The 26258-nt window shown below is 31.5% G+C and overlaps 1 protein-coding gene and 3 non-coding genes across 4 annotated transcripts in view; 2 read left to right on the plus strand and 2 right to left on the minus strand.

Moving 5' to 3' along the window:
* Dpp10 (Dipeptidyl peptidase 10) overlaps nt 1–26258 on the plus strand; it is a 154506-nt gene that overhangs the window by 62314 nt on the left and 65934 nt on the right. The window contains exon 3 of the mRNA XM_088260492.1: nt 7627–7840. Coding sequence (XP_088116618.1) covers nt 7627–7840 — 214 coding nt within the window. The remainder of the gene's footprint in view (nt 1–7626; nt 7841–26258) is intronic.
* On the minus strand, nt 6920–6991 carry TRNAP-AGG (transfer RNA proline (anticodon AGG)). The gene has a single exon. It is a non-coding gene; the product is annotated as a tRNA-Pro (tRNA).
* TRNAP-UGG (transfer RNA proline (anticodon UGG)) lies at nt 24375–24446 on the minus strand. Its single transcript has one exon. It is a non-coding gene; the product is annotated as a tRNA-Pro (tRNA).
* TRNAP-AGG (transfer RNA proline (anticodon AGG)) lies at nt 24616–24687 on the plus strand. Its single transcript has one exon. It is a non-coding gene; the product is annotated as a tRNA-Pro (tRNA).

The following is a 26258-nucleotide window of genomic DNA, read 5'->3' on the forward strand; positions in this document are numbered from 1 at the left end:
CGGTTAACTATTTCAATTTCTGTCCATATAATCAACAATGGGATATTGTTCGGGAGTTCGGTACAAGGGGTTATTAATTTTGAATGGATAATAATTCCGAACAAAACTCCTGAAACATGCAGATTTATAACATGTCCAATCACAAAAGGAAAACTATTCAACGATGTCATTAAAATGAATGTAAATTTTGAAAATTTCAGAAAAAGGAAAGGGTGATCACCTTTTCTTTATGTGTTAACGATTAAGATGATACTGCGTTCATTTTATACAGTGCCCTATACACCATTGGGGTGGGGATAAGGGTTTGAAAAAGATATAACATAGAATTTGGTCTAGCCTCACACCAGATTCATGACGTCGGTCATGAAGAAACCCGGTCGCTGATAAAAAAATAAATGTGGAAAAAACTTTATAGTTGTTATTTTATAAAAACGTAATATTATTACATTTTGTCACTTTATAATATTTACATATTAAATCAATATATCCAATAACTGGGAGGTTTAACTCCCGACTTACTCTACCTACTAATGAAGCACGATTTATGACATAGTATGTCGCATGACATCTCGTCGGGTACACGAATGAGTTGCATTTATTCCCTTTCATATCGATGGAAACATAGCATTATTATCGGCTGATCAGCGCTCCATTTTCCGCATTTATCATGTCATATTCCATGCATGACATTCAGTAACTATACAGAGCTCCACACATCGGGCGGCAAATTACGATCTGATAAACTTGCTGTCTCCCTGGTATTATAATATCGTTAATACAATACACGGCACTAGTTAAACGCCATTTTCATACATATTTATATATATATATATATATATATATATATATATATATATATATATATATATATATATATATATATATATATATATATATATATATATATATATATATATATATATATATATATATATATATATATATATATATATATATATATATATATATATATATATATATATATATTATATATTAAATTTGTTGTTTGGCGACTTTACGAAGAATGATAGCACATTATAGAGCTTTATTGCTTAAAACTTAAAGCTCTTTCAACTATGTGGTATATGCTCTGTGAGCGTTTTCGTTTAGTCTGTCAGTTTGTTTATAATTTATAATTTTTCTGTTTTTTACTTAAAAAATATTATTTTTGGCTTGCAGGAATATTGATAATAAGTGTTACTTGTTTTAATTAAATGAAACACTTGAATAATCCACTTTATCGAGTTTTATTTTTATTTACGACTAGTTTCGAAAACGACAATTGTTTTCATCTTCTGGTACAAATTAAAACTAACGAATAAAAATATATTTAGGTGTATATACATATAGGTTAATAAATATAGGTAGGGGGTTAAGGAACAACATTTTTTGTAAAAGGAAACATTGATAATAATGGTGACGTATTTTGAAACAGTATATTATTAATTATTGTTTTATCTGAAGTTGTTTTAGTGTTACTTGATTCCGACATTTAATTGTACAATGTTACAGCAATTGGAATTGTCCATATTATGCGATTTTCAAAAACTTAACAACATTATTTTCCTTTACTTTTATTTTTAAATGTGATAAAATTTTAATGGCGATTCGATGTCGTGTTATTTTCCGGAAAATCCTTTCTTCTGTTAAATCCTTTTGTATGGCATCGCAATAAATAAAAATGCCCAAAAATATATATTTGAAATACCAGGGGACCAGGATATCTCGACCAAATCCCCGAGGCTTAGCGATGCGCGAGCTCCGAATCCGCAGTAATGCTGTGTTATTTGATCGAAGCGATCTAATCCTGTTCAAACCTTTTTCACTGCTGATCTCCTAATACTCCTGAGACCTGTTGCTACCCATTTGAAGGAATTGCTTTCTCTGAAATCATCCCTTAAACGTACCCTTGCAAATGAGCCACCCCTTGAAACTTAACCCTCGTAACATTTCCAATAATAAAAAATGTCGGAAATAGTCAAAATTTGAAATATTTTCATACACATTTATGATCTCAATAAACGATTTAAATAGGAAATAAAAAATACTGCCCATTTACTAGATCTTTTTTAAAAAAATAAATTAATTTTTAGATGAATACTTTATTTATGTATGCATTTTTTAATTGTTAAATTCGAAGGAGTTTTTATAAGTGACATTATACCAGAATTGAAATTATTTTATAAACGGTAATAATTTAAAAACCCAAACCAATTTACGTGAGAATGCAATGGTAATGTATTGAATCTTTATCATGTCGAGATTAAGTAAATTCAAATTATTCATTACAGTACAAACAATCCATTTTGAAATGAAACCATACTAATGTAACTTTTTATATTTTCATATTTTTTACAATCTACTAATAAAATCAATGTTCTCATATATTCGTATTTGTCCGATCAAGTGTTTCAACATCTAACATAAGTTTGGCAGACATTTGCAATAACTATTTTTCCATCTCATTTGATGAATTTATGAATGTGTTTTTTCTCTCTCTCTCCGTATGTCACAGAATTAAAAAATATCAATTCTAAATCTTCAATGCTTTTTGCAAAATGATACAATACTATTTTGAGGGAAGTATACGCCTGATACACTGAAAAATTTGTCATGTTGCCGGCCATTATTCACAGGCTTTCATACATTATTAGTTTACATATAAACGCATGGCAAAAAATTGCCGGAAAATATACGTTTATTAAACTTTCCTATATGCTTTTTCTCGGAATTTACAAATTGAGACTTTCGGACTCGCGTAACATCTTTGTGAATCATCGTATACATGTGCGTATACGTATGGTAAATATGTATGTTATTGTCCTCTTGATACACACCCTTTTAAATCACCAGGAAAACATGAAAAGAAAAAGGTCTCGTTATCCGTCTGTTCGTTCGTAATTCCCACGAAGCGCTCCATAAGTTATATCGTCTGGCACAATGGCGCCATATGGGAGCGTTTGAAGGATATTAGCAATATAGGATGTTACTCCCCGAAATTTATTCAGTCATGTACCTACGTACATATAGGAGTACACCCATTACTGGATATGTGCTCCTGGTAGCGAAAAAGGTATGGGCCATTTGAAAGAAAAATTGTTTTGACTCAGTTTGACTGAATTTGTTTTATTTTATTTACATTTCCTGTGTAAAGTATATTCTGATGACAGTAAATAAATTTGACGTCTCAATAAAGAAATGATGTTCATCAATCATTGTCAGTAAGATGTTCTATATCAGGGATAGTCAACTAGTTTGTTGTAAAATTTAAATTTTTATATTTTTTAAAACTTTAAAAATTAAAGTGGTATATTCAAGTGTTTAATTTAAAAAAAAAATCAACATGTCATTCCACAAAGTTAATGCCGAATCAATAAATAATATAGTAAAATTCAGTCGCACATTGATTTCCGAATGAATCCTACATTTATGACAACCCATTATTTGTCAATGTTAATCACCGTTGAAAGATATTATCCATTTTCAAATAAAATTTCGTTTTTTGCCTGTTTGCAATACCTCTTCTATAGCATCCGCTGAGCAAACTTTTAACGGCTCATGAGGAAATAAATGGATTGATTTAGCTGATAACACAATGTTTATTCGAGGAAAATGCCAAAAATTCAATTTAAATCCACGTTTCCCGATAAAACTAAGCCCGCGCCCTGATATCGCAAAAACAAATCTCTATACTTTCGTCCATATCTGATGTATTTCAGGAACGCCAGAAATGAATATTCGATTTTCACTTCGGCAGTTTCCCGAATCTGATCTTACAGTCTTCTGGGCTTTCAAAACTTGTCCTTAGTAATAATAATATTGGCAGGAATATGTACATCTAAAATTCATTAATCACTAAACTTGGTCTAGTACATAAATTGTTATTTCGGGTATGGTATTCGAGCTCTGAGATATTTATCACTGCTTGAACATACCGTGGTTGCGTTTGGATTTCAGATTTAGAAAATAACTTACTACTCAAGAGAATAACTTGAGAATGTTAATGGTATTATGAAAATATGTTTTTTAAAGGTCATTTATCTTATATAAATTACTATTTAATGAAAATGTGTTTTTTTCTCTTACCATAAAATATTTAAACAAAATTGATATATTAATTAAGATTGTGCATAGATTCCTTTGTCGAACGGTCAAAAGTTATGGAGATGAAAATAACTTACAAGACAATTATTTTCATCTTCAAATAGATATTTTATTTCTTGTTTCGAAATTCACTTTGTGGTAAGTCATGATTAAATTGTAAATAAAAACACTTGTTTTTTACCACTTGAGTATTATATTTACTTTTCAGGACTAGTTTCGGAAGCTACAGATACAGATACTTCCATCCACGGGTTTGAATAAAAACTAATAACAAATAGATGTTATATTGCATTTAATTTGCTTAAATATCAATTGTATTTGTTGTTATTAACAATCCTATAATATATACGTATTATTGTATTTTTGATATATCTATACATGGAGAGTAAAACGATGGCATTTATCATGGCCAGCCATCGGTATAACGTTTCCGTGTAAAGAGTTTTCGAATCGTGCTCTAACGATTTTTTCTGCATAACATGTCAATTTGATAAAAATAAAGGGAAACTAAAAATAGACAAACTAAAAAATGCTTATATAAGCATAAGTATACATTTTTGAATTATTATCTAAACATGTTATATTATGTAGGTACCAGTGGCGTGCAATCCACATAGGCTCATAAACTGTGCCTTCTCAACCCTCGGTCTACCGCAGACAAAAACTATCGATAACTACCGTTCTTGACCCAATGGACCCTTTTGTAAAGTATGGTACTTTCTTTACTTGTAACCCTTGTGTTCTTCATATATTGTTATCTCTCTTTATTTACACATTATATTAAGAGTTTCTATAAACCTAACATTAGGTTGGTACACAGAGGGTTCAGTGGAAAAAATCTTTTAGCGATTAAACATACATCTCATTAATTGATTCGGCAGTCACTTTGTGGAAAAATTAATATATTTTTAATTAAAGTAAAAAAACATGCATTATTACATTTTTTACCCTTGCATATTCTTTTTAAAACTAAATGTAAGAGTAAAGTTATAAATCCGAAATAATAAATCCGGCTCACCCTGTGAGACAATTGACAACCATCGGTTCTAAGTTCATTGGGATGGGTCTTCTTCTCATTAAATTTTAGAGCTAGACTCTTGTCTCTGCATCAAATTCGACCGCTCTCTATTCAAAGAAAGGTTTTTAAGATCATTGTACGATAAAACGACTGCCTTCTCTTTAAGCTTTTCTACTCAGATCTCATGATATTCTTTTCATATTTTCCGCATAGATAATATCGTTTTGCCTCAGGATATGCAATAAATATCAACTTTCATTTTCATTTTTAAATTTACTTTTTTCCCAAAAATGTTAAGAATATTAGTATATAACCTCTCACTGAGATTTTAATCTACCGGTTTCTAGACGGGTACGTCTCTTCGTCGGGAAAATTACTAGACCAACATGACCAACTAGACCACTAGAAAACAGTCACTACTATTGCACTGTTCACACACTTACGACTACATAAAAAATTGATTACATGCGGTTTTTGGTGTATCCGAGGATCAGTATGCATGAAAGATTGCAGAACGCACTAAGGATGTTAGTCACAACAAGTTTTCATCTTTAACTCTTCCTGAAATTTCTTCACATTTCACTCTTTCCATGCAGCTAATTCTTTCTGTTCTTCTTCTACATCACAACTCTAACTAACGCTTCAATTTTTCTCTATCTGTCTTAGCCACATTGTTGACATTCATAAATATACTTCATAAATGATTAATGGCAGTTTAAAAAATATTTTTAAAAAAACTTGGAGATTTGCGAAGCAATCATCATTTATTTTAAATTTTCTTGTTTTCTTTCTACATAAATTATTTTCTTTTTGTTAATACAAATACAAAATTTTACGCTTACAAATTAAATTTTATTCATATTGCAGTCGTAATAAAACTTTTTATATTCATTCTCGTATTAATTTTCCTAACAGTCCTCAAACAGTCCATATTTAAGTATCAGGAAGCCAGGAGTGCAGAGGAGCAAAGAGCGCTTATGCAAATGTTACGACTTCCGACCCAGTGGAGCGCGCGACGAGGCGCAGGATACATTTATTCGGTGGCACTCGCATCTCCTCGCTCTCGTAAAAAACAATTGGCAATAAAAGAGATAGAGGTATTCCAAATACTGCTGGAGACACAACGTTCTCGGTCTTATGCCCTCCTATTACAGTTGTCATCTTGTCGAAGTGACATTTTTATATTTTTTGTCATGTAAAAAACGTATTTTACACGGACAATTAAAAAAAGGTGTTTTCTTGTTAACATAAAATGTGTAATTCAAAAATGATAAATGAAATGCAAAATACGTATAAAAAAATATATATAAAAATCTGTCAACTGTACCTAAAGCTTTTTTTATTAGATATAAAAATAAAAATGAATTGAAAACAATGTTTTTTTTTGTTTAATTTATTTTATAAATAAAGTATTTTTTGTAAAATCAATAAAAAAAATCACGAGTGATGTTAATTTTTATTACTATGATTTCTTTAAGTATGTATTTATTATTTATAAAATTAGGTCCAAAATATGTACACAAGAAAAATCCCGTCAGTGAAATTTCATTAGGTTTTTGCTATTAAAAACCAAGAATTTTATTTTTCTTCATATTGTAAATTAAATTACAATAACTTTTTATTATTTTAAGCGTATTTTTCATACCTTTATGTATTATATAATATTGATCATACCTTTATGTATTATATAATTAGTAAGTAAAGAATTTATTTTAATATGTTGCGATCTGCGTTCAAGAAAAAATCTATTTTTTTGATACATAATTAATGTTTTCTTTTATTATTAAAAAATATATTGGGCTCGTCCGGGATTTGAACCCGGGACCTCTCGCACCCTAAGCGAAAATCATACCCCTAGACCAACGAGCCAGATGCCGTCAACGTCTAATTAATAGTACCGGTTGCTAAAAAACGGCTACGCTAACTAAATACATTTACGATAGTATGTGTACTGACCTGAAAGGTCTATAGTTTTGTATGTATCGTGTAATACGTATCATTATAACACCTTGTTAGTGTGTATAGTAGGTACGTGTGTAGTGTACGAGTATATATTGTATTATATACAACATATATTATATGAAAGTAGGTCAAATATTTTGGCTGTGGTAAAAGGTGAAAGGCATTAATATATTTACAGTAATGCATACTCAAGCCGTTTTTGACATAAATTAAATTTCATAGTTGCAATCCATAATATTATTCCGTTCCACAAACGTCATGTGGTGTTTTACGCGTATTCCAATACGGTGTATTCCCAAGAGGGTCAAAATAAATACTAGTAATTTTTCAGTCTAATAATGTATTAGGACTGGTACCTGAAGCGGAAGGCCTTTCAAGTCAAACCACCGCACGCCAAAAATACAAGTACAATACTAAGTACACGGCTGCTCTGGGCCCTTGTAAGGTGCCATGTTTCACAGCCGTATAAGAGAATATGTTAGGGAATATGTTTAAATGTTTCGCTGATCTCCAGACGCCCTTTTAAGTGATACCGTTTCCAGGAGCTGGTGTCGGCCAACCCGAACCAGCGCAACTGGCGCGGCATCCTGATCGCGCTGCTCGTCATCGTGACGGTGCTGGCGCTCATCGTGACCTCCGTGGCGCTGCTGACCCCGCCCGAGGAGGGCCCACGCGTGCGCGGCCGCCGCCTGCGCCTGCAGGACCTGCTCGCCGGGGACCTGCTGCCGCTGCGCTTCAACGGGACCTGGATATCAGGTATGCGCCTTTCTCTATGTCATTGGATATCAGGTATGCACCTTTCTCCATGTCATTGGATATCAGGTATGCGCCTTTCTCCATGTCATTGGATATCAGGTATGCGCCTTTCTCCATATCATTGGATATCAGGTATGCGCCTTTCTCTATATCATTGGATATCAGGTATGCGCCTTTCTCCATATCATTTCAACGAGCGGCAGATATCATACATCTGTATACCTTTACCATCCAAAATGATCTAATTTTATTTTTGAAATCAGCTATCCGGGGGTAAAAAAAGTTTTCTAGTTATTTTTGTATGTATTCTTTTTTGAAATCTCAACGTAGATTAAGAAGAATATGGATGACTGGGCATTTATAGGACTTATTTCCATATTCTTCTTCATTTATGATGAGATGTCAAAAATGAATAAAAAAATCACAATTGAAGATAATCCAGATTTGAAAACAGGTTCATATTTGTATTTAAAAAAAATTTACAACATTTTGAGTGTGTCCAAATACTTGTTCACAAAATCTGGATTATCTCCAATTACAGGAGTTATTTTCATATTATTTTTTAACATCTCATCAAAGATGAAGAAGAATATGGAAGTTTGGGCATTTACGGGGCTTACGACCGTCATAGGCTGGTTTTTATTTATATTTATTTCAATTGGAAATTAGACTGAACGTTTCCTCAAATTTGATGATCAAACGGTATATATAGGAACTTTGAATTGAGTTTGTTCTACTCGTGGGAAGCGGAAGGTGTCAGTTGCCCTGATGATTCTGGGAACTCTAAAACATATGCTTTGAAGAAGCTAATATATTAATAGCAATAATGTGAGAAGTTCTCAAAAATAAACAAAATATTGTAAGTAAAACGAAACCGTTAATTTTCCTAAATACGGAAGCTAGATTTATACCCAGTAAAATATTATGTAAATGTTGGATTAGGTAAGGTTAATTTAGGTAAGGTTAACTATAGAAGCTAGTTTTATAAAAAAAATAAAAAAATTGTGTAAATAATTGGGTACAATAGTAAATATGTTCGTTTATGTATTAATTTTAAATCAAACAAATGATAATGACAAGGCGAAACAAATGTCACAATATTAATTTTTTATGTGTTTTTGCTAATAAAATACAACATACAAATTACAAAAAATCTGTGTTTGATTTAAAATTAATACATAAATTAAAATGGAGTTCTACAAATTAAACGCCAAATCAATAAATGAATATGTTCGTGTTTTTTTAAGAAGTCGATAATAAACAATGCCGCGTAAAAAATATTAAAATTTTATTACACTTGCCGATGAAATTCTAGAAGTCCCTGACTAGGTTTTGCGATAGGGAAAATATTATTTCATTGCGATCGTTTTGAACAGAAACAAATAATACATTTATTGATTTTACACAAGAAAACAATTTCCCGAGTCAAGCGCTTTACAATTTAATCTATTGAAGTCATTCGCGTGTTCAAACAAAATATGCGTGTTAAAGTCATAATCTGGAACGATCTTTTCCTTATTTCTTGGCTAAATATTTTCACTTTCTGGATATTTTCCATTTTCTGGCATACTCATAAATTTTAATTCATACTCAACAACATTCAAGGACATTATTGAAATACTCATACTGTGTATTTCTATTCGTAAAATAAATGCCAGCATAGCAGAAATTTTATCGTTTCTTTAACGCCCGTTTTTTATCTTTCACGAATCCCACAGATAAAACTCTGGTTTTGAAATGAAACTAACTATTAAATCGTTAAATATTTAACCAATTAAATATTTATTGGGTATAAAAAAAAACAAATTCAGAATGTATACGACTAGAACAAATAGTCGACGTTCTGACTAACTATCGTATCCTCGTTTTCAGGATTTTTACAGGATACGAGTAGCGTTTTTTGTGCGCTCGAGAGAAGTATTTTTGAAAGGGTTCATTTTGTATTTATTTATCGATATGGAGAAAAAAAGAATATATAACTTTTTATTTATTTAATTACAGGTACGAAAAATTATATATATTATAATTAAAAAATGATACATGTTAAACAGTGAAATACCATTTACAAGAAACATATAAGATAACAAAGTCTTAATTAAACTATTGCTTGCTTATATTTGCAAATACGACGCTTAACCTGTTAGTCAGGAGAGTAATAAAACGAGCGCGATATATTCCATATCATTTATTTAATTAATTAAAACCATATCCGCTTCCTATGTGGAGCATATGGAGTTCACAAACTGTCTCATTGCTTTTCTGTCGGCTGCCAGCTCCTTTACATCCTCCCAAGTCAGATGCGCGTCCCGAAGCTCTGACGAGAACTGCCAACGGATTGTCAGCAGTGGTCGTCCTGGGTCGTGCAAACCTACATTTAACAGTATGAAGGCTGTCTGGAGATCGGATCTATATAAAAATTGTAAACAAAAAGCAAGGTAAATAATAAATGCAACTCCCATCTAAAAAAAACACATGCATTTCAAAATGGTTGACACCTTCTCCACAATTCCAATTTTATGAATAAAAGAAACATTTACAACATTTTGAGTGTGTCCAAATACTTGTTCACAAAATCTGGATTATCTCCAATTACAGAAGTTATTTTTTAAAATTTAATTTAAAATGTTGAAAATAAATTATCTGGTCAAATTATAAGCTTAAATAAAAAAATGAAAACGGTATTTTCTGGCGTTTCTCATGTGTGTGATTATAATCCAGGATTCGGACCTCACATATTAATAAAAGAGTTTCAGCTCAATGAAAAGCTTATTTTCATCTCACCAATAGATGTTTCTAGTGAAGTTCTAGTGATTCAAGAACAATGTTTCAAAATTGGCTCATATATATATAGAACTTCCAAGAATTTGAGTAGTGTGGTTGTCAATAATGGGTAGAATTGGTGAATGTTACACGTGTGTAAAGTGATCACTTAAACCAGCCTATGACGGTCGTCAGCCCCGTAAATGCCCAGACTTCCATATTCTTCTTCATCTTTGATGAAATGTCAAAAAATAATATGAAGAGAAACATTATTCAGACTTTGTTAAACATTGTTAAATGTTTATTAAAAAAATCCTGCGTTGTGAAAAAAAATATTGATGTCCATGATATATATTTTTTTTTGAAATTTTATTTTAGGCCAAAACTCATAAGAATATACAATCCATCTATGTAAATTCTGAAGTCTTCAGAAAATTTACAGTATTATCAAAAAAACCCTTTTAAGACCATCACAGTTGTGTTTTTCTCTAACACATTATGGAATACGAATATAAAAATGAGACTACATTTGTAGCTCTGGATGAAGAGAGTTTTCCGAGATTTCCCGAGATTTGTTAAAGTCGTGTATTAATGTGATCCTCCTTTACCACTTGGAATAATGCTATGCATCGTTATATTCCGAATGCGAAACGTGAGAATGACTGCAACTGAATATTTTTTTGCTTTCTCATATATTTTTCCTCTCAAATAACCTATTAATTTTTCATTTTATACAAGTGACAAATTGAGACGAATAATTCGCCGAAATATATAACAAGAACATAATTATTTATCTGAACAGTAATATTAAATGTAATATCTTAATTTTTTACTAATGTTTATACCCAACGGTGCATAGGGTATTGTATCATATAAAAGCAGTTTTTATTGATCGTTAATTATATAAAGGCAATGTGATCAGTACTGCTTTCAAGGATGTCAAATATTCGAGTGGAAAACAAAACACGTATTTTTGACTCTACGTGGAATCGAATCCTGAATCTCCAGCATAATAGTCAAACACGCTAAATACTAATCTATAAAGATAGAAAAAATATTTATTTCTTAACTTGGATTGGTAGAACTTTAAAATTCAAACAAAAGTAAATGAGCGAATTTCACAAAGAAAAACATAGTACCCGGATTATCCTTTTAACAGTTGATCCGTTGTTTATCCATTATTCAAGTACATGATCATAATATCAAGTACATGGTGGCGCAAAATTAATCACCCTATCGGAAGATGTTATAATTTTTGCAAAAAGCGTCGTACCTCAATTATATTTGACATTTCGCTCACTCCTTTCAAGAACGTCATTAATCAAAAAAAATTATTTTTCAGGAGAACGTTTTTAAAGTTTAAAAATATAACACAATGTATTAAAAATAAATATCAAGCCACTTATTGAACTTTTTACTGTGCAACAGATCTTTTGAGGTGAAATCTGAAGGTTTTTTCACCATTTGAAAAATATTTAGGATATTCAAAAAAAGAATTAAACAATACGTTTTCTCCAAAATGCGAAAACAACACTTTCTGCCCTGTAGCTGGTAATTATTAAGTTAAAAATATGCCTCTTTTGCTGGGATACAGTACATTTTTTGGGCATTCCAAAAAACACGCACAACTGAAAATTGACGATTTTTGATTTATGACGTTCTTGAAAGGAGTGGGCGATATGTGAACTAGATAACTGCAATATACAAACAAATTGACAAAACGGCCATAAATGTGTATCAACACTGGCTGCAGCCACTTGACGGATATCATCTTTTCCACTTAACAGAAAAAAATTCTGATGGTCCATATAAAGATTTTTATAAATCAATTTTTTTTTTGTTTAGTAAAAAAGTTATTAAAAAACAAGATGATAAATTTTGCGCACCTTAAATTTAATTATATACTGCAGCTATCTGGTTTACAAATTTTAAATATGATTGACGTATGACGCTATTTGCTAAAATTATAAAATTTTTCGATAGAGTCATTAATTTTGACCGCGACCCTGTACATCATGTAGTGCTTTTTACACTATAAGGAGTAAAAAAAATATTAATTTAATTTTTTTATTGATGATGAATTTTCAATTATCCGGAGCACAGAAGATCGAAAAGATATCATTAATTTCGCGGGTTTGTCACATCCACTATTACCTGAGCAGATTTATCACCCCTGCACCGCAATTAATACTGTGAATTCGTGGTATCTACTTTCCATAAACGGAACTGGAGATAGGTAATAATTTTGCTAACGATCCAAACCGCGAGTCTTATCTCGGAAGCTTTATGATATCCTGGTATCGATAAATTATTCTAAATCCAATAAGAGCATCTTCTGGGAGATTTATTGATAACAAAAGGTATTCTAATAAATCAGTAATACATTAATTATTAAAATACCTTTGGACCTTTCTGATAAAACATGCCCTTTAGGTTGGACATTGATTTAATGAATGGGAAAAACATTTATACAGTATTATTTTTTGACATTTCAACATAGATGGAGAAGAATATGAATGTCTGGACATTTACAAGGCTTACGACCGTCATAGGCTGGTTTAAGTGATCACTTTACACACTGTAACATTAATTCACCAATTCTACCGACACGTGTATTGTACCGACAATTCTACCGACAATTCTACCGACACGACAATTCTACCGAATTATTGACGCGTGTATTTGGACACACTCAAAATGTTGTAATTCTACCCATGATTGACGACCACATTATTCAAATTCAGAACTTCTAGATATATTGATTAAATTCGATACACAGTACTTGAACTCGATAGACTTCACGAGAGACATCTATGGTAGGATGAGGCAAGCTTTTTTAGTAAGCAGAACTCTTTTATTTGTATGTGAGGTCCGAATCCTAGATTATACATATATTAAATACTTGAAAAACGCTACAAAATAACAAAATACCATTCTCATGTTTTATTTAAGCTTATGATTTGGCCAGTTAATTTATTAACAACATTTTGAGTGTCCAAAAAACTTGTTCACAAATCTAGATTTTCTCCAATTAGAAGTTATTTTTTGACACGCAACGTCACGGCGTTTGTGTGGCAAAATATGTATAACAGATGTCCGAAAAATGAAAAGGGGGAAGAATGCAAGGTTGAGATAAGTATTATCGATAAGGTAAAGAAAGGAGTTTTAAGATGGATTTGATGACTTAACGGTGAAACAGATCGCTCGTGCTTATATTACTGGAATTAGGAGCTGAAGAAGCCCAAACAAAACATTGCATGATCAAGTACTTCAAATTCTCCAAAGTGGACAGGTCACATGTCGGCTATTTATGAGTATGTATGGATGCGGAAAAAGCGAAGGAAGTCTGCGAAAACAGAGGTGTTTGTACAATCCATCCTCTCTGCCTACCCCTACGGGGAAACAGGGGTGGAGTACTAAAATGCATCTCTTTTATTACACTCTCCTCTGAACTTTTATATGGTATTTATGTTTTTTATAAGTACTATTCTTCACACCACATTTGGAACGCTTCCAACCAATTTAGTTCTCTCTAGCTAATGGGTCTAGGTTTCTTTCTTCTCCGGGTTTTAAATTAATTTTAAAATCACCACTTCATAGAAAAATATCAGCATCCGCAATTTGTAATTTTTAATGGCGGAATTTCAAGAATTAATCAAAGAGGTAATTCATACCAACTTAGCTTGTTTAACAAAAAAAAAACACCTTTAAAGAATACCATATATGAACTCGTGTTCCATTAATATTTTTATAAAATTAATTTAAATTTTTTATAAAATTAAAAAATAAATTTTTAGTAAAATTTAAACTAAACATATCTGAAATATAAATTTAACAATCCATTTACAGTAGGACTTTTATCATTTTATAATTAATACGTTCGTTAGTAGGTATATATCATTCAAACCCAATTTCGTAAAAATATGGACTTTCAGTTTTAAAGTACGGAATTAATTGTAATTTAAATAAATTATGGATAAAGCAGGCGGTGTTTTTTAAATTGTACGGAGTTTTGCTTGATATTACGATTCAGGAGATAAAGAAAATTCCAAGAAATGTAATTATATTTATCCCATTTTCTCTCAAAACCTGGTTATTTTTCCTCCATTTCGTGAGATTGTTGGAACATCCACATTGTTCGTATAAAGTGGGTGATCACTTTACACACGTGAACATTCACCAATTCTACCCATTATTGAAAACCACACTACTTAAATTCTTGGAAGTTCTATATATATGAACCAATTTAGAAACCTTGTTCTTGAATCACTAGAACTTCACTAGAGACATCTATTGGTGAGATGTAAAGAAGCTTTTCATGAAGCAGAAACTCTTATATTAGTATGTGAGGTCCGAATCCTGGATTATAATCACACACATGAGAAACGCCAGAAAATACCATTTTCATTTTTATTATTAAGCTTATAATTTGACCAGATAATTTATTTACAACATTTTAAGTGTGTCCAAATACTTGTTCACAAAATCTGGATTATCTCCAATTACAGGAGTTATCCTTTATATTTAACTATGTTACGAAAAATTCATTTAAAAAAAGAGTTTAAGCCGATTTAAATTCCTTGTATACTATACGTACTATCAAACCCATATTTAGCTTACAAATTACTTTCCCATGTGCTTAAAACAGATTAAACGCAGTCGTGATCTGTTACACTCAACAAATTTTCCGACAACAATAAACATATTTAAAAAAAATAACTTTACAACACATTTAGTGAGTCCAAGTATTTGGACATGCTCAAATGTTGTAAATAAATTATCTGGTCAAATTGTACCTGGACCTGTTGATAGACTAAATTATCGTTCTTCTTCTTGATATTTGAAAACAAAAATAAATTATTTAAAACATTTTGTGTGTTAACTGGTCAAATTAAAAGCTAAAATAATAAAAAAACAAAATAGTATTTTCTGGCGTTTCTCATGTGTGTGATTATAATCCAGGATTCGGACCTCACATACTAATATAAGAGTTTCCGCTTAATAAAAAGCTTCTTTACGTCTCACCAATATATGTCTCTAGTGAAGTTCTAGTGATTCAAGAACAAGGTTTCTAAATTGGTTCATTTACTTATATAGATCTTCCAAGAATTTGAGTAGTGTGGTTGTCAATAATGTGTAGAATTGGTGAATGTTACACGTGTGTAAAGTGATCACTTAAACCAGCCTATGACGGTCGTCAGCCCCGTAAATGCCCAGACTTGCATATTCTTCTTCATCTTTGAGAGATGTCAAATAATAATATAAAAAATAACAATTTATTTCTTTGTACTTCATTTCATAAATTGATTCCGGAATCACTTTGTGGTAATATCTATCCGTTTTTAAAGTAAATTTTACTCGGTAAATATCATTAATAGTGATATTTACCAATTAAGTCTTATTTTTCGAAACTTTATACCATTTAAAAACCTCGTTTTCACGTATATGTGTCGATGGTTACTTAACATTGGAAGGGACAAGGTGGAAAGTGAATTAATTAAAGTCCAGGTGTAATTATCACATTTAAAAACCTTAAAACATAAATTATTTTTGTATCTCCTGTATGTTATGTTTATAATCTAATCATTAAAAAAATATATATATATATTAAAAATTTAAAAAATATATATATAAACTTTGTATTACCGTGTTAGTATTCGGCTCAACACAGGCCATGCCTAAAGAGCCGTAATACGTATAATAAATGTGTATATGAAATGAATATGTATATTGAATGTATCTATGTATTATGAAAATAAATAAATAAATAAATAAACAATAAAGAAAATCTTATAATAACACTGAATATTTTATAAAGTGATCTGTCATGAAGAGATATTTTGATATCCCGTTTGATTACCTTTACGCCTTCCTTGTTTTCAACTTCCGGAGAAAAGTGATAATCTATATTGAGACGAGGAGATTCGCAGGATTAAGTGGATTTGCGGAAAATTCGCGAGTGATGCGGAAAGTTATATTGAAAATTTAAAAGTAATCTCAAGCTTTGTCTCGAAGGCACAAAGGATTAAGTTAAGGGTTGCCTCCCCTACGATTTATCCCTTAAGTGAATTGAAACAATGAGGTTTCTTCGCGGTTCACCAGGATGTCTTATAAGTCTTTGCCCTTTTTGTGCTGGTTCGAAAGTGAAGTGTGTTCGTACGAGGGACTTTTTTCTTTTAGTACTTGCTAGCGGTTCACAACGGCGTGCTGGTACCGACTTTAATGCATGGAAGCGAAACATGGAACTGGCAGAGGAAGGATGAAAGCAGAGTGAACGCTGTTGAAATGCGCTCCCTCAGACGAATGGGTGGAAAATCATTGTATGACAGAATTAAAAACGAAGATTTAAGAAAGGAATGTAAGGCTGAACGAGGAATAGTTGAAAAGATTAGGAAGAGTTCTTTACGGTGGTATGGATATGTGGAGCGAATGGATAACGAGAGAATGACTAAGAAAATATATGTGGCGAATGTGAGAGGGAAAACAGAACGAGGACGACCGAAAAAGACTTGGCACGATCAGATCAATCAGAACCTAAAATCTGGCTGTGTCAAAATTCTGCGTAATCGGAGGGTATGTATGACTAGATGTATGGATGTGAAGGAGGCGAGGAGTGTATGTCAGGACAAAAAAGTGTGGCGTTCCATCCTCTCTGCCTACCCCTGCGAGGAAACGGCGTGATGGTAGTAGTAGTAGAAGTTGTAGACTTTTTTCTTTTAGAACTTCACATCTCCAGTATATCGAAATCAAAATTTCAATTCAATCTCGAAAGCCATGCATCTACTGCGATCGCCAATAAGTAGACCTCCGTGATTAGTGCTATTGGATGCGTTCATGTGCAATTGTTCTCGTTCCTGTGACATTGATCTGTTTCAATCGGATTCAGTAGCCAACATTCTCGATAACATGCGAGTACGTGAACTGGGCTTGACGTGTATTGTGTGTGCTTAGTTCGTGACACATTGGACAATTCGCTATTGAAAAACAAATTTTGTTTGCAAAAACGATGTCTGTGTGTTACATAAGATTCTTAAACGATGACCCTCTCATTCTTTTAATCTTTCCTATCATAATTATTTTTAAGATGATTAAAGAAAACACTTGTTTTTTACCACTTGAGTTTTATTATAGACTACATGTTTCAGAAGTTAAACTTCCATCATTCAGGTTTGTATAGTAACTGAATATAATAGTTATTATACAGACCTGAATGATGGAAGTTTAACTTCTGTAACATGTAGTCTATAATAAAACTCAAGTGGTAAAAAACAAGTGTTTTCTTTAATCATTGTAACATGTCTTACCACAAAGTTAATGCCGAAACAATAAATAAAATATTTTTAAGATATTATTTATTGCCTTGGATCGAAACTGGTGTCGCGGGTTCGAATTCCTGCAATTGCAAAATGAATTAATTTTTGTTTCAATTGGTCTGGGTATTTGTGATTTTCACATTTACCTCCCCTATCCCAATTCAGCTGCAGAGAAGCTTCTTACAATAGGGGCTTTGCGTGTTATTCTATTAAAAAAAAACAATACCACTTTTTTGAGTCAATGAATGTAACAGGTGAAAATATAAGTTTGTATTTTCATCTGTCATACATTATAATATAATGTTTAAATTTTTATTTTAACGTTGTGAGAAGCTCTGTATTTCTCAAAACTAGTTGTATTAACAACAAAAAACGTTAAAAAAGTGGTATTTTATAGTGTTTTATTTTTATCTATATATTTATCATCGATGGTTTTGCAATGTCTCCTATTTCGTGATGTCGGTGCCCAAATATTTCGTGAAATTGAATCAATTCATCATCTCTTTGGAATATAATATTTTCAGTGGTACATAAATTGAAATAAGAGAGTGTAAAGTGTACATCAGGGGCGTGCGTAGCTACAAAGTGATTACAAAGTGCATTATAGTTCAGAAATTGAATCATTCAATTTTAATATGAAATGTCTGGAAAGTTCTTGACTTTAATCTATCACTAGCAAATGTATATTACATTAATCTATCAATTATATCTATTTTTATAATATTTAATAGGATATATAAATATCTATCTGATAGTTGTAGCCTGGCTGACTGGAAATAGGCCTTGCTTCCAAGACATCCTGTAGATGTTCTCCTGTCACGTTTTTTATATCATCCTTTTAGGTTTAGACTGATCTTTCTACAAACCTTCCCACATCTCTCAGTCTTTAATTCAGCAGTCTTCCTTTTGTCACGATTCCAATTTATATCTTGATTTTTTTTACATTTTTTAAAGAGTTGCAATATATTTTCATTTTATTCTTGGTTTCTTTCTTCAGAGTTATTATCGGAAGGAATTAGCCGGCTGTAACCGATTAATAAGAAAATAACTCGAGCTATTTAGGAACAAAAAACCTCTCCACAATTGTACAGAAAACTTTTCTTATCCACTTACGCATTTTTCATGATCTCTGAGGTCTATTACTTCAGTCTGATTTTATATCTCTGAAATCGTCACATGTTTCAAAACCCCCCACGAAATATGTATGCTCTAATATTTTTTTTATAATAAATAAAATACGTTGTTGGATGAATTTTCATCTCCCGAAACCCTAATTTTCTGATCTTCATAAATATATTTACGTTATTTTTCCTTTTTCATGTACCAAGCAGAAAATAGTAGCTAGGGGTATATTTTATAATATTGGCTGTGACAACAATACGAAATATATATTAAACGTTTGCTCTTTTTTTCCACCTCTATCGATATAAGAACCTTCGTCAGAGACCTCGCATATCATTCTTCATTTATATAATATTACTTACTCGTTTAAAAAATCATCTCACGTCCTTGGTATGTCACAGGGATAAATTATACAAATTTCATAATAAGAGAAAATTCGTGGGATTAAAATTGGTGGAATTATCCAGAATAACAAGCAGGAACACGGGCTCGGATAGAATTCAAATTGGACAAATGATGTAACGAATTGTACAATTGTATTGTGACATTTTACAAATATTTGCCATTACTTGAACTTAAAGTGACATGTGTATACAATTAGGATAGAATGAAAGGACTGTTTATTGTCGTTGATTTAGATGTAAAACGTTTTAATTTAAAGACCTGTGTAAACATGGGAAAGGAGATTGAAATTTTTTCAGTAACATTCGGGCTGTCGAGAAAAGTTTACTGGTCAGTCACAAGTAATATATTTATTTTTCGATTTGGCGTTTTATTTCTAGTACTCCATTTTAATTTATATGTTAAATATTAAAATTTGTATTTTATGAGAGAAGGACCGTCGTTTTTTTTTATTATAAGGATAATAAAGGTATTGCAAAAATAACATATTACTTGTTAAGAACATATAATATTTCATTCAAACCCTTATCCGCACCCCAATGGTGCATAGGGCACTGCATCATATAAACGCAGTGTTATCTTGATCATTAACACATGAAGGAAAGGTGATCAGCCCTCCGCTTCAGGTACCAGTCCAGGGTAATGTTGAATAAATATTAGAGTGAAAAAATCACCTATATTTATTCGACCCTCCCTGGGAATCGAACCCAGGACCTCCAGTACGGTAGCCGAGCGTGCTGATCATTACACTACGGAGGCGGGATATAATATAAATGTTAAAAACAAACACTGATTTCTTGAGGCTACTAAGTTGTATTTTATTGTTAAAAATATAAACAATAATATTTTAATAAAGTATAATAAACAAATGACGGTCCTACTCTCATAATATAGATAGTAAAGCAGTATGTTTTAAATATTTTTATTGCATTACATCTTTACTTACTAATAATGATATACTTATAAAAAAGGTTCCAATAATATATATGGTAGAACAAAGTACTGTCGTAAATAAACGACCATCATTTTCGTTTTCAATGTTCTTCATACTGTAAATATTAATATCAAACGGAAAAAAGATTGGTTCTTTAAAATAGTAAGTTGACGAAAGTCATATGACGGTATGTATCTTTGTTTATTTTTTAATATAATTTAACTAACTAACTAACTAACCATCACGCCGCTTCCCCGCAGGGGTAGGCAGAGAGAATCGAACGCCACACCACTCTGTCTTTGCAAACATTCTTTGCCTCTTCTACATTCATGCATCTCCTCATACATACCCGACGATTATTACGACTCCTGACCCGGCCGCTTTCAAGTATTTGATATACCTGATTGTGCCAAGTTTTCCTCGGTCGTCCTCTGCTTCTTTTTCCAACTACATTCGCTCCATAAATTTGTTTAACCGTTCTTTCTTCACTCATACGCTCCACATGTCCAAACCATCTCAACACACCTTTCTTAATTTCATCGATAATGCTCATCTCAGCCTTACATTCTTTCCTTATTTCATCATTCGAACATCTATCAAACATCGTTTTGTCACACATTCATCTGAGGGATCGCATTTCGACTGCATTCAGTCTGCTTTCATCCTTCTTTTGCCAACTCCATGCTTCGCTTCCATACATAAGGGTTGGAACCAGAACTCCATTGTGTACTGCCGGTTTAGCTTCCGCTGTTAGATTTTTATTTGATAAAACTGATTTTAGTGCACCATTCACTCTGTTCCCTGCATTCACATACATTAATATAATTTTATAAATTTAATTCTCACATAAAGAGTTTACGATAAAGAAAACATATATAAAATTTTTAAAACGTTGTTATGCTGCTTGATAAGCATAAATGAAAATGTGCTGTAAATATTATTGATACAATTTATTTTAGTTAGAAGGTAAATTGAAACAACAACAAAAATCGAAACATCCTGTCACCATTTTGATTATATTATTTTTTGACATCTCATCAAAGATGAAGAAGAATATGGAAGTCTGGGCATTTACGGGGCTTACGACCGTCATAGGCTGGTTTAAGTGGTCACTTTACACACGTGTAACATTCACCAATTCTACCCATTATTGACATCCACACTATATATTTATTATATTGATTATATTGTTTATAAAATGAGTCTTTTGATATGAACCTTTTTTTAACCGTATACGAATTCTCAGGGAATTGCGAGTACTGTATTTTTTGCATGGATAAAAAGACATACAAACGTATCATAAAATTTTATATTTGATTATACAGTAATTTTGACCGCCAATTGCACTTAAAGCACGTGCGACAGACACTTTAATATTTAAATACATTTATATTTCCCATTTCGAAACCAAAATATCCAAAGTAATTGAAATTAATATTTTAAATACTTTCAATTGTTATATTTATATGGATGAAATGACTCATTGTATGTATTCAACAGAACGAAATTCGAAAATAAGCAAAAAAACTGACTTGTAACAATCCAAAATGTAAAATGTCGAAATCGAATATTTTACCAAATATTATAAAACGCATAAAAGGAGCAATTAGACGTAAGTTTAATACTAACATTTCTTGGTGGAACTGCATTTTATAGAATAAAATAATAACTACGTAATTTTTCACATTAATTGCTGGTCAAATAAAATTCACGCGGAAAAAATTACATAGTTATTTACAACATTTTGAGTGTGTCCAAATACTTGTTCACAAAATCTGGATTATCTCCAATTACAGGAGTTAACTCCTGTAATTGGAGATAATCCAGATTTTGTGAACAAGTATTTGGACACACTCAAAATGTTGTAAATAAATTATCTGGTCAAATTATAAGCTTAATAATAAAAATGAAAATGGTATTTTCTGGCGTTTCTCATGTGTGTGATTATAATCCAGGATTCGGATCTCACATACTAATATAAGAGTTTCTGCTTAGTAAAAAGCTTCTTTACATCTCACCAATAGATGTCTCTAGTGAAGTTCTAGTGATTCATGAACAAGGTTTCTAAATTGGTTCATATATATAGAACTTCCAAGAATTTGAGTAGTGTGGTTGTCAATAATGGGTAGAATTGGTGAATGTTACACGTGTGTAAAGTGATCACTTAAACCAGCCTATGACGGTCGTAAGCCCCGTAAATGCCCAGACTTCCATATTCTTCTTCATCTTTGATGAGATGTCAAAAAATAATACATAGTTATTATTTTATTCTATAAAAGTATCAATATTTAGACTAAATTGGTCTCAATATTGTAAAATTATGATTTTAAATACTCGTATTTAAAACTTTTTTTGGTTGAATAGTTTCACTTAGTAGGTACATTCATCCAGTTCAATTAAAAATAGATATATTATAATACACAAAATGACTCCCGAATCAATTAATGAATTATGTTTTGTAGTCGTTAATAACAAATCACATTATTTACTAAATACTATTTTTTTTCTGGACAAAGATATTAATTTGTATTGTCATACTGATAAAGCACGATATCATCAGAGCTGCAAACAGTAAGTTTGAAAAATATATATACACTATCAGTTTGTGTTTAGTTCACAACCAAAGTATGATAAGAAGGGAAAACCTTTATTTTAGCTAGAATAGACCATAAAACCGTTTTATATTTATGCGTAGGTACTTTCATCATAATTTTGCCATTAAACTAAGTTTTATAGAATGGCCCAATATTTATCATTAAAATTTTAGGGGCGTTTTTGGCAAACGGTGCGACAAATGGGTTAAAACTTTAGCCGTTAATTATTTACGACCTACGGGGAGTTGGAAATTATTTTATTGTTTAAGTATAAAGTAAAATGCGATTATCAAATGCCTATTTCACTTTAATTTCTTTTTAAGTGTCGTATATAATTTAATACTAAATATACATTTTTATTATAGTGATGCCAACAATTCTGTGCATACATTTACCATATATATATATTTAAACTTCATACACAGAAAAGAAAGTACAATATCTTCCAACCAACCAAAAACAGACTAGTGATATTAGTCAAAACGTTTGATATATATAGCTGTTTACAATCAGCATATATAGCTGTTTCAATCAGCATATATAGCAAACATATATAGCTGTTTGCAATCAGAGGGTAGATAGTACTTAAAGTACTATTTCATAAAAAAAACATACATCACACATTCATGATAATAAGCAAGGCAAAGAAAAAGGGTAGTTTAGGGAAGGAGGTAGAGAGAGGAGGTTTGATGGACAGTTAGGATTCTAATGATAGATAGTAATATCTCAGACGTTTCTTAAAAGTTATAAGAGGGTGGATTTTTTACAAGGAGAGGTAATTTATTCCATAATCCGGCCGCTTGGACAGAGAAGGAATTACTGAATAATGATGTGTTATGGCGATATGTGATACATAAAAAATAAAATAAAATGCAGATAAGAAAATGCCAAAAAATTTCATCATAATACAAAAAAAAAAAACAAAACCACCAATAAACATTAAGTTTTATAATAAGAGATAAATTTTTAATGTACAAAAAAATTTTTTACAATTGTTTATATGATATAATCAAAGAATATTTTAACTCGCATATGAATGTACGATTGAATTTTGAGTATGCAGTCCGGTTTTGAAAAATGAAAGCGACTACGACAGTTTAGCGTGATCGAATTTACGCGCACCAATCAAGAGCTCTGATCCGAAGAAAGATGGTCGAAAGCACAAGCCAATCCAAACCAATAATCGTTTTAAAACGCTAAATGACAGTCAATCAGACTCACTCACACTGACAGAATCTGTAGTGGACAAACTATCACTGACAGAATCACTGTAGTGGACAAACGCCCTTAGGGTTTAAAATTGATACAACTTGTTTCGGGAGAGCAGTCTTCTAAAACAAAAGTATATATATTTACTGTTTTTTTTGTAAACATTTGTAAAATATTACAAAAAAAAAAATAAAAAATCAGGGCTCGTCCGGGATTTGAACCCGGGACCTCTCGCACCCAAAGCGAGAATCATACCCCTAGACCAACGAGCCAACTGATGGGGTATTGAAGCGATATAGTATGAAATTGTTGAAAGTAATTTTTATGACAATTTTATGACACTCGTTGGACTTATGTTCAGAGTGCATTGTTTGCAGTTTTAGTATGTATTTCAGTATGTGACCTGAATTAATATATGACAACTAGTTCCCGCATCCATGTGGCTCGTTGGTCTAGGGGTATGATTTTCGCTTAGGGTGCGAGAGGTCCCGGGTTCAAATCCCGGACGAGCCCGGTCGTCTTTTTTGATTTTTCGAGTATCTAGACCAGCTTATTCAATCGATTTATTTTATTGCCATTTTATCTGTGTCCTTACCAGTCTTTTTTGAAACCAGAATTCACATTGTATTTCAAATTATTAATATAGCCGTCGAAATCATTAAAAGAGTCCGATTAATATTTTTGGTTTTTATAATATTTTAATTAATAATTTTATGCTGAAAAATAAAATTGAGTACGGCAGTTAAAAAACTCTGTAAAATGTCCTTATGTCATATAATACATCCAACAATCAAGGATCGATGATCACCCGTTATGACCAATATTTTTTATTATTTTTTATTTTAGGTACAAAGATACATTGGTTTTTTACATTTTATTAATTATATGTATTACGGCTCTTTAGGCAGCCTTTTAGCCTGTGTTGAGCCGAAATACTTACATGTTAACAAAATAAAGATTTTTTTTTATTACTAGATTTTATACATTACATACAATAGATACAATAACAATTGACAGTAGAAAGGTTTACAATAAAATAATTAGAAATATTAAGCCTGGATTCTAATTAATTATCTTTCTTTATATTTAAATATAGCTATGTCCGCCTCCGTAGTGTAATGGTCAGCATGCTCGGCTACCGTTCTGGAGGTCCCGGGTTCGATTCCCAAGGCGGGTAAAATAAATACTAGTGATTTTTTTCACTGTCATATTTATTCAATATTACCGTGGACTGGTACCTGAAGCGGAGGGCTGATCACCTTTCCTTCATGTGTAAACGATCAAGATAACACTGCGTTTATATGACGCAGTGCCCTAAGCACCATTGGGGTGCGGTAAGGATTTTTTTAATTATTATTATATATTAATAAAGTAAAACAAGTTCCTGAGAAGGAAATATATAAGTCTGGACATTAACAAGCCTTACGACCTGTCATTAGTTGGTTTAAGGGATCACTTTGTACATTAATTCTACCTATGATTGAAGAACCATATTTCTTTGACTTCTTAAACATAACATTTGAAAAACGTTTAACATACGAATTTTAATGATATCATATCGACGGCTCTAAAAGTACTCTATCTGCAAATCTGTTACTTTACAGGAGAGAGCTAAGAAGATTTTTTCAACGTATTTTTTTTGTTAACCAACGGTTTTATCTAAAATTGTAAACTAGTATTATTAATTCAAAAACACGATAAAGTAATGTATTAAATCGTTTTAAAACTTTATGCTTTGTCAAAATTAAGTAGTTAGCGTTTTAGGAGTTCAGTTCATTTCGAAAATTCAATGTAGATAGCGTCTTATACGCCTGAAAACTAGGCGTTATTTATTTTGTATATATTTTTTGTATTTTTTTAAATATTTGTAGATAACGGTCAATTGATAACATACACCAAATATCTCAAAATGGACAAAAATGCAGTTAGAGCACTTTACGTAGGGCACGTCAATATATCTTTTGTGAGGTAACCAGTACTGAAAACTTAATTATTTGTGAGATATTCTTTCACGTATTCTAATTGTGGCACCCAAATAATATGGTAGTAAACGAATCATTATCATTTTTCTTTTCTTTTTTACA

The sequence above is a fragment of the Brachycentrus maculatus genome, unplaced genomic scaffold, assembly GCF_059751285.1.
Source record: "Brachycentrus maculatus isolate JH-2025_06_01 unplaced genomic scaffold, ASM5975128v1 h1tg000136l, whole genome shotgun sequence".
NCBI lineage: Eukaryota > Metazoa > Arthropoda > Insecta > Trichoptera > Brachycentridae > Brachycentrus > Brachycentrus maculatus.